This window comes from Saccoglossus kowalevskii, chromosome 15 (assembly GCF_978046115.1).
Source record: "Saccoglossus kowalevskii chromosome 15, keSacKowa6.1, whole genome shotgun sequence".
NCBI lineage: Eukaryota > Metazoa > Hemichordata > Enteropneusta > Harrimaniidae > Saccoglossus > Saccoglossus kowalevskii.
The window spans coordinates 29,495,143-29,506,107 of NC_140655.1; the positions used below are offsets into that span (position 1 = coordinate 29,495,143).

General features: G+C 35.9%; 1 protein-coding gene across 1 annotated transcript; it reads left to right on the forward strand.

Annotated features, from left to right (window-relative positions):
• The first annotated feature begins 110 nt into the window (after window positions 1-110).
• Window positions 111-8,019, forward strand: LOC100377627 (uncharacterized). The gene is made up of 4 exons (XM_002735896.3): window positions 111-182; window positions 4,690-4,941; window positions 5,611-6,051; window positions 7,740-8,019. The coding sequence occupies exons 2-4, from the start codon at window positions 4,695-4,697 to the stop codon at window positions 8,006-8,008; spliced, it is 957 nt and encodes a 318-aa protein (XP_002735942.1). The 5' UTR covers window positions 111-182; window positions 4,690-4,694; the 3' UTR covers window positions 8,009-8,019.
• The last annotated feature ends 2,946 nt before the right edge of the window (window positions 8,020-10,965 follow it).

Consider the following 10,965-nt stretch of genomic DNA (forward strand, 5'->3'; position numbering starts at 1 on the left):
TTTGTTTCTGGGCGATTTTTCGCGAGAGAAGGGTGAGAGGTCATCTTTGACCAATCAAATAAGACGTACTAGTCGTAGTAAAATTTTCTAACCTTGATGCCAATTGGCCAGGGCGGCAAATTTAAAAAACACAAACAAGGTGGACAAAGCTGTTCAGACGTTGCAGTCGACTTTCCGATAAAGTAAGTGAGAATAGTGCTTATTGTTTTTGTTTGACAACTTTGGAATCAATTTGACGCTTTGCGATCATGATTATTCAGTGGCGACCCGCAGTTAAAATAGAATGACTAATTTATACTAGTAAATGGCGAGTGATCCAACCATCGAACGAAGGTTGCTCATTAACAGCTCCGATTGGCCTATGTAGAAACATAGCATGTACGTTTTCGGTAGCGGTAGCCGACCTACATTGTATCTTGTATTCGTTTATAGCCACATGTCCGTCCGTATTTTACTTACAATACAAACACGTACCTGTCGGTGGCTTGGAAGGAAACAATAACAATGTTCCCAACTTCTTGTTTCAGTTTGAGCACAGGCGCTCGGAACGTTTCTTGGCTAATAAAAGATGACCTAAAGTGAGATCGGCATAGTTAGTCAGTCGCCGGTAAATTCCCCCACTACTCATATAATAACACAAGGTAGGAAAGCGTTGACACCATGACATCGAAACTTCCCGAAAATAACACGATTTTCCAAATTATATTTCGATCCGCTTCACACAACTCAAGCATGATATCGGTAGAAACTATCGATCGACTTACATTTCCTTTATTCGAACTAAAACGGGTTAAATCCTGTGAAAATCGAAACACCAGAGCAATATGAATCAACCCGTCTGCGCGGATATTTTGAAGCAGAGGCTCGTGCATGCGCAGCTCCAAACATGTGCAGTTTCAAACATTTACGCATGCTCGGGCCTCTGCTTCAAAATATCCGCGTAGACGGGTTGATTCATATTGCTCTGGTGTTTCGATTTTCACAGGATTTAACCCGTTTTAGTTCGAATAAAGGAAATGTAAGTCGATCGATAGTTTCTACCGATATCATGCTTGAGTTGTGTGAAGCGGATCGAAATATAATTTGGAAAATCGTGTTATTTTCGGGAAGTTTCGATGTCATGGTGTCAACGCTTTCTTACCTTGTGTTATTATATGAGTAGTAGGGGAATGTACCGGCGACTGACTAACTATGCCGATCCCACTTTAGGTTATTTTTTATTAACCAAGAAACGCTCCGAGCGCCTGTGGTTTGAGGAAAGAATTGTTTTTGTACCCCTATCCCTACACCTAGCTCTCTAACCCTACCCTCCAGCACTCCCCAATTTAATTATACCGTACTTCCCTGATCATAAGCCCCTCCCGAGTATAAGTATAAGTGTTTTTACCCGGCGTCGACAACATTTTATTAAAATATGCATGTAAAAAGTGTGTTTCATTTGCATAACAATCATGATTGGTACTGTAGTTTGGTTCCTGATCGCATTAATTTCAGAGTGCATGGCGAGCGAACGTACGTATGGAACATGGTTCGCACCTTGTCTATACTGTTATTTACTCAGAATGAACCCTGATGTTGCAATACTGAAGTACTGTAAAATCTTTATTAGAAACTGCGGCTTCTATTAAAATGGTACAATGCAACAGAAGGGATGCGGTTTCTAATATAGGGGGTAATCCATATTTCTTTTGAGTAGTAGTTTTCGAAACACCAAAAATGTGATTGCCAAATAGTGAAACCTGGTCATAGAACATCATTTTACTTTACCAAATAATCATGTCCAGTGAGACTATTGTGAATGGGGTGTGAACTAGAAAACTATTCTTCGATATGACTTGTTGGCGACCGTGAAAGGTTTAAATACTTCCTCCACCTTTAGTTTACTTTTTGAAAATTGCGAATCAACAGCTTTTAGGGAAAAAATCACTGTTTGTTTGTCAAAATCACTGTTAACAGATCTCATTTTAACATCGCGGTAATTCACTTCTGCATTGCGTTGAAAAACTTACTTCGACAATAATTGGAAAACTTCGTCTGTACGACACAGCATTTTGATTGGTTAACGAAAGACATGACCTGTTAGGTCAAAGGAAGTTGTTCAAGAGTGCGTTCACGTCGCTTCATCGGGTGCCCTAAGTGACGTGGCAGTAGTGTCCCGTGGCAACAAGAGGGTTCCCGAGGAAGTTGATTACATGAACGTTATCCGAGGAAGTAGTGTCACACGCAACGTAATATTACCGTATTTGGTATAGTATAGGTGTGATGGTTCAAATACCAAAATGGCAACAGTAACAGAAAGACTTCCCTGGCAGCAATGATAAAATACGAACACGAAGCCAACAGATGAGGTTTCAACTGGTATTGGTATTATTATACTCTGCAAACATCAAGTACAATAACGCGGTAAAACTCCACTACTCCAATAACTAGATACTTGTACTCCAATACAATTCAACGAAATCTCCGATCCGAACTCAGTGCTGAACTACTCCCCTATATATACCCACACTGTCTATAAATAGACTATTACATCAGCATACATAATGAGTCTGGAATTTACTATAAATTTCTAGAATGTTCCATTACCTTCTATTGCCTCCTACAGTGTTCTATTACCTATTCAACCAGTTTCTAAAAAAAAATCTAGAATATTCCACCCAGACACAGTACAGTTCTAGAACATTCTCAGTGACACGGAAGTGGTAAATAAGTCGTATGCGACAAGTAGTATCACATGATTTTATTGGTTCGTTGCTCTGCAAGCAGGGGCGGTAAAAACTGCCCAGAGTCGCCCCAGTTGTGACGTCACCCAGCAGTCGAACAAAAACTGGGCAGACGCGATGCACCCCGGGTCACCCTGAGACGACAGCGCAAATGCACTCCAGGTCAAATCAACCATGATGAAAAACGACATGGTGGAATTTGTTTTGTATCAAGTGTTTGCGTATGATCGAAAACATTCCACAACGAAGATAATGATAAAGATCTTGTCTTCGACTGTTTTTCCACAGACCCTACCCATTTTTGCACCGTAATTTCATACGGTATGTAAACCGTATTGTAATAAAATGTGTGTAATTTTATGAACATGTTTGTTTCTTCATTATAAAAAGTGTCCTGGAAATCAATGACGACTCGTTTCATTTTTACTTCCGATATCTTCAATTCTCTAATTTTGATGAATATTTTTGTAATTTTTAATTGAAATGTACATTGCTAACAGCGTAGCTATCTCAGCCGACGGGCTGCTTGTTTTTTTCTTTAAAAAGACTTAATATTCCCTCAAGCCTGACATGGTGAACGAGATGTAATTTAGGAAATCATTTTTTCTGAGGTGGTCCTCAAGTATAGGCCCACCCCCTTACTTTCCCTGATTTTACATGATGAGGCCCCTGGCTTATGATCGAGGAAGTACAAATGTACAGTAAGTTAACCTCATCTTCACCAGCCAAGGTTTATTTATTGGGCTGTCGCCTTACCATTTTCCAAGACATGTACCTTGGCAGAATTCTAACTATAAACTTGTATTCACTGTGGATGAACTCAAAAACAATGACACATGTATTTCCATGATAAATTGAACATAAAGTAAAAAACAGAAAAATCGACAGAAAAATCGTTATTATCCGGTTTCACTTCATTTTAATTCTAGTGGACATAATATTACAGATATGTCTATTTCTGGTGTATGTGTTGTCAATGGCAACGAAAATCAGCTCAGGCGTGTCGAGGAGGAAACTATATTCCGCCTTGGAACTAAAGAACCCCATGGTATTAACAAACAGTTCAACTCATTTGTTGAGCTCACTACCTAAGGCACGTTATTTGTTCTATTGTGGAATTTTTTGTGATTCTAACTTATAGTTCATGCGCGTTCTTACGTTCCTATGTTCTACCTGTACGCTATCACACTTGCTTCTATGCTATCGATAAAGAGCCATTGCTTGAAACATCTTTTTTATTCACTTGCTTCTATGCTATCGATAAAGAGCCATTGCTCGAAACGTCTAGCTATTTTTAATAGTTATTTAGGACTACGATTACCAAATATTATCTTCAATAGAACATAAAGTAATGTAGTTTTACATGATTCCATGGGAAACCAAAAGCGAAGTCATGTCTTTTGGTCAGTTAGGCTATGTTGTGATATAAGACAGCAAACACTATTGATTGAAATTTGAAATTGATGCAAGTTGTTCTTACAGGACTGCTGATTGGTGGATCTAGCTCATTAAGGGCCCAATCAAATCATTCAATTCAATTGAGGTCAAATACAGATTTTCTGACACTATCACGCGCAGGTTCGTAGGGTGGTCAGCCTCATTGAAACAGTGCAAATCGGACTATGAATTACTAGTATCTTTGGCCCAGACAAAAAAAATCAATTTGTGTGTCAGTAAAAGTGCATATGTTTGAGGATTTTGTCATAATTTAAAAATTTTATTTTTATGTAAAATAAAAATGAATGTTTTTTAACAATTTTATGATAAAAATAAAATAAATGCAAAAAACAAATTCACCAATACCAGAAGCATTTTCTGAGTAAAGCCAACAAAGCAGAACCGCTTGTTGAAGTAAAATGTAGATATTATATGGTTTTGGTAACAATTTTAAATCCAGCTTTATTGGTATTAACTTTATTACCAGTAATCCACCAGTGTCTGACTAAACTATCTTGTTCTTTAACAGCCACAATGGGTATATTGCAAAGCAAACCAACAGATTCCAACAGGCATTTTAAAAAGGATCTATCTACGCCAATATTAACAAGGCGTATTATTGCACTGCTGCCTGACCCAAGGTCACCATCCAATCAGATTGAACGTACTCCAGTACAAGTTATGAAGCCACCTGATCATCTTGTGTTATTGAGTGATCCCAGGTCACCCACTACAAACTTTGTTAGAACTCCAATTGTCTGTGATAAGACAACACATCAAGGTGAGTTTACAATAAAACACATCTAAAATCAAATTTGGTTTATGCCCAAAGTTACCTCCTATGCTGTACATTACATGCACATGGGTTCAGTTATCTGAAAATTACTGTAAAACATGTCTTTTTCGCGAGCATGTCTTTTTCGCGAATTTAGTGAGAGAACTGATTCGCTAATTCAAGATGTCGCTAATGACTTTGTTATCAATTTAAAATGGCCGCCAACAAAGAAATCAACAATGACAATGAAGATTCGCTAAATCAACATTTCGCTATTACGTCAATTTACCACAATTCGCTAAAATTGCATGCCGCTTTTTCAACGTGTTATACAGTAGATTGGGACATTTTGTCATAATGGCAACTAATGGTATGGAACATTTCTAATTATTTGCAATACTTTGGGTGTGAATCAATAAATGTAACTGAAAACACTTTAGGTCCTTGTCTGAAATGATTGAACAAAATAACATTTACAAAATTTTGAAAAAACACCAGCATATTGCCGATGATGTCCAGGAACATCTGTATCACTGTACTGTAACTGAAAAATGCCTTCTATGGTCATTTTTTTTTTTTCGCTTTTTAGAAATAAATTATAAATTAATATTTTTTATATTTAATAATGCAGCTACATGCGTGTATATTACCATATACGTGTGCATCTTTTCATAGCATCCATCACTGATATAAGAAGACAACTTGTTGCTTTTGAAGCACAACTGAGTGTTTCTGATATTAGTTTGGATCAGTCCTGCAGTGAAAGCCTAGGAGAGAATGTGGCAGCAGTTACAAGCAATACAGTAGAAGCTCCAATTGAAATTCATCAAAGTCCTGTCAAGGAAACTGAAGAACCAGGCTTCGACTTTGATGAGAAAAATCCAACCATTATTGTTGCTGATGATGCTAATGATGAAGATGGTGAATGTTCAGATGTTGAAGAAGTTGTTTCCCAAGTGTTAAATGAGATGGTCGCCACGACAACGGAAGGAAAGCAAGAGATCAGCACGCCTGAGTATGACAAAGAATTACATCAAATAGAACGTAAATGTCATCTTAGAGAATTTAATGGTTTGCGCTCAACTGAAGATGTCGCTGTTATTGAACCACTTATAGGTAAATATATTGAATACGTGTAATATCTTAAGGATGCGATATGGTACATATGGAGAACATGTAATTTTTAGCATTCTCACAAACGGAGCTAAGTCACGATCCCCCAAACGTTGCCAAGACCAATCACGAACAGAAAAAGACAATGAATTTTTGGATTAACACCTCTGTTTTTCACCAACTTTCTCCCACGCTATCGAAAAAATCTTTTGTTTTCTACTGACTTTCTGTTCCGGTCCGTCTGTGAGAGTTATTTTTTGATACTGAAGTTTGATAGATACAATACACTGATTTATTGTGACCTGAAAACACTGTTTTTGTACCAAAAAACTGAGTATTCATTAGATGAATCAATGAAATTCTCTAATACTCAAATGCACAGGGTGTTTTGGTTCGTACAATAATATTCAATGCTCATGCATATTTTTGGTGAAATTTTTTTGATTTTCCATCTAATGCCTCATGGCTTTCTATGGCAACTGGTCAGCCATCACAAAGGAACCATGGTCCCTTTCAGTATTCAAACATACTAGCATGTCTGTGGTTGGTCTGCAAGCAAGCCATACCCCATAACGTGTAAGAGAAAAAAAAATAGAGGGTCACCTTTGAGGTACATGTACTTCTTTTGGAGAAGTAAAGTTTGATTCAAAATTTTCTCAGTAGAGATTCTTGTTTCTCATTCTATGGTAGCTTATCTTTTTGGGATTGGTCCCCACATGTTTTATTGTTAAAGTGTATTGTTAGGAAATAGTCTATTTCCCAAGTTTACCAGTCTGAAGGTTACTGAATTTATTTAATAATTGTTTTGATATATACTCAATGTATTGAATGCCCGGTTTGCTTGATTTGTATCTCAGCCGATTTTGAAAACTTTCTTGCAATTTTTACGTGAAACCAGGGGTTTTGGAGGGCGCAAGCTTCAAAAAATTGGAGAGTTTCTTGGATTTGTAACTGCCCTAACAGTATGTATATAGCCCTCTCTCCACTCTGTCTTATTGAACAAATACTTAGCTTGACTGATAAAAGCATGTCTTTTTGATATGACCAAATAAGGTACAGACCTTTTAAAATTATTTTGGTAAGGTAAGGGTGACTTGTATATTTTTGTTAGTCCCCTCTCGGGCACAGTCCAAAATAGGAACTTATGAATTACCGATAACCTTCATGTGTCTGTCTGTGCATTCCAACCAAATACATCTTGGGATTCAAGATGGCCGAATGGTGGCCATTTTATGCTTGGAACTTATCGAAATCAAGCATTTCTGCCATTCCGGAACTGGATTTTGGTCGTCCATTGATGGATTTTGTTAATTTTGTTGCATATAGTGCACATAATGAGATCTTGAAGGACGTCATTTTGTTTTTCAGATCAGATTCAAAATGGCTGACTGGCTGCCATTTTAGTTAACAAATGCTGTTCCAGAATCCTAACAGCTCTATAGTTACATATATGTACATATATTTTTTTCAAGAGCTGATTCAAGATGGCCAAATAATATTATTTCTGTCTTTCTGGACCCATAAGTCGATTATACATAAACAGCTATTGTCCATCAATGAACATGTATGTACTGTACATACTTCCCGTTCATAAGCCAAGGGGCTCAACATGTACACACATACATTGACTGATCACAAGTATAAGAAGTATAATAATTATTGTCATTTAAAAATTCAATTTATTTTCACAGAAACAGAAAATGTTCTGAAGGTGAGAAAACCGAAAAGGCACAATAACATAACTAAAACAAGTAAAAAACATATGTTATCGTCACCGCAAAGATCACCATTAACTGTAATTAATGCAGAAAGCTCACCACGGGTACTGGTACAGAGGAAACAAACCACAGACAAACAAACATTTGTCAAGACTCCTCAAGGTCAGCAGCGGAAGAGAAGTAGTATGGGAATGAACATAAATGGAGTGAGGTTGATGATGGTTAATAAAGAAAATATGTAAACATTGAACAATTTGGTATCACATTATTTTTATTACCGACAGTTTCTAACAATCTTGTTTTCTTTTTTGGTATCAGTTATGTGTTTTTTGAGCATTGTGTAGTCATATTAAAATTTTTTTATTTTTTTTTTATTTGTATACTGCCACACTATATTATATACTGCCACGTTATACATGTATTAAAACACTGTCTTGATATATTTTATACTATCATGTTATATTTTATACTGCCATGCTACAAATTATGGACATATAGATATGAGATCTTGTTTTTGTGTTTGTATATAAGACCAGCTTTCACTATAGGAAATACTCTGATTTCACCCAGTGTGGTTAAAGTATATTATATATATATATATATATATCAGTAGTACCAATGCTGCACGTAAATATATATATATATCTTCTACTTACATGCTTTATTAGTTGTGCTTGCGCTTAGGTATATTAATTAAAAAGTGTTTTTATGGTTGAAGGAATTAATTTTGTTAATGATCCTGCAAACAACAAATGCAATTTTTACTTAATATTCACTCCTATCACAGATGTGCTTATGTTAAAGCTAATACGGTATTGTTTTTGTTTTTTTGTTTAAACACCAGGACATATAAATAATTGTTTATCATATTTTGTTTGATATTCCTATTGCTATATACACTGGATTGTGATGTATGCATAAGTAAAAACATTGGTTCACTTTATGACAAATCTACTGCAGCTTATGTATATTAACACACAGTCAAAGAAAATAACTGCCATACATAGTCGTCACCTGTGCATGCGTCAAATGGTCATAGCGTGTCATTGTTTACAAACAAGCGTCTACTCATGAGCCTTTGCGTTTTTAGCGTGTGTTGTTATAATTGCTTGAAACTCAATTCTCGCGCATGCACAGGTGACGACCCTCCCGCTTTAAATTTTCATATTATTTTTAGTAATTATTTGTATCTTGTGAGTACAAATGCTGTGCATATGTTCATATTGAACAATTATATGCCGTAAACCCGACCATGAAAACAAAAAAATAAGGGTGATTTGCACTATATTTTTGTCAGATGACTGTTAGCCAATTAGTTTGTCAGATCCTTTCAATTGAAATGTGATGTAAGTGGAGGCTAACTGGTCAATCTCAATATACTGATTCATTAGTTTTGGTGCACATGCCTCTAAGGGCATCTGACCAACTATTTATGACCTATGAATCATGTTCAAAATTCAAAATCAGCAGCCAGTCAGAACTTGTGATACTAGACATTTAAAATTGTGTAACAGTCACTTTTCATGGCAAAAGTAATGTGCCCCTTTCATAACTTCAAACACTATTTCAGAATAGAAGACCACTCTTTTCTGGAATTTGACATAGACATACAATGGTATATTTTCAAAAAAATACTGGTGTTTTTTTTTATATCTGCTGTAAATGTTTTTGCACATTGGCAATTATATCTTTTATATAAGCAATCTTTGTACATATCATACTATCTATTTTTTCACGTCAACTGTATTCACCAAATATATTTTAATGTTACAAATTACGATTCAATATTATACTTTTGTGTTATAAACAAGTATAATATAAATAACTGTCAGATTCACTGGAGTCAATAAACCCATGTTTTTACTTGTAATTATTTGTAAATCCAACTGTTTACTAATCAGTCTTATTCAAATCCGAATGATATATGATTTGATTGCCTTTATCCTGAACCATCTAAATTATGCAAAGCACTCTCGCATAAATTAGAGCATGTGATATATAGTTTGAAGCTATGGCATCACTGCACAAGCTCTAAAGTGACTGGCAATTGAATTCATAAATATTTAGGTTTATGAAAATATATAATGTACATGACTTTATTGTAATCATTCAACAAGTATATTTTACTTCTATATTCCTATAAATTACGATTCAATATTATATTAAGGTGTTCATGTTATAAATAATTGAAACAAGTCATTGTCAATGAAACGTCCCCGTTCCGTTCATATTTGAGTGACATATACATTCAAAGCAGCAACAATATGGATGTTGAACTGCATTCAGTAAAACAAAATAGCCACCAGTCAACCATTTTCAAAACAATCCAAAAAAAAATTTAAACTAAATATGCCCACGCATGACATAGATTCAGTTCCGGTATGGTGAAAATGTGCAATTTTTGTGAATTTTTGACCTTAAAAGGACTGGCCCAAATGCACAGACATATGTATGGTATGATGTGTATGTGAAGTTTGAACTTGATTTGTCCAGGTATGTCCGAGATATGGATCGAAAACTAAATTCTTTAAAACAAAATGGCCGCCAGTTGGCCATTTTGAACTTGATCCAAAGAAAAATTGGTATGCATCAAGCTTATATTATGTTTAATATATGCACTAAATCTGAACAAAATCCATCCATGCATGACTGAGATCCGGTTCCGGAATTGTGAAAATACGCGATTTTGATGCATTTTCGGCCTTAAAATGGCCATCATTCAGCTATTGTTAAGCGGATCATGAAACAAATGCACATATCTATTTGTGACATGATGTACCATGTGTGTGTGAAGTTTGAACTTGATCAATCCAGACATGTCTCAGATATGGATCCAGAACTGAATTCTTTAAAACAAAATGGCCGCCAGTCGGCCATTTCAAACATGATCCGAAAAAAAAATGACGTGCATCAAGGTCCTATTATTTTTAATGTATGTACCAAATTTGAACAAAATCCGTCCATGCATAACTGAGATCCTGGTCCGGAATGGTGAAAATGTGCGATTTCAATGCATTTTCGGCCTTAAAGCGGCCGCCATTTGGCTATCGTTAATGAGATCATGAAACAAATGCACATACATATTTGTGACATGATGTACCTTGTGTGTGTGAAGTTTGAACTCGATCAATCCAGGCATGTCTCAGATACGGATCCAGAACTGAATTCTTTAAAACAAAATGGCCGCCAGTCGGCCATT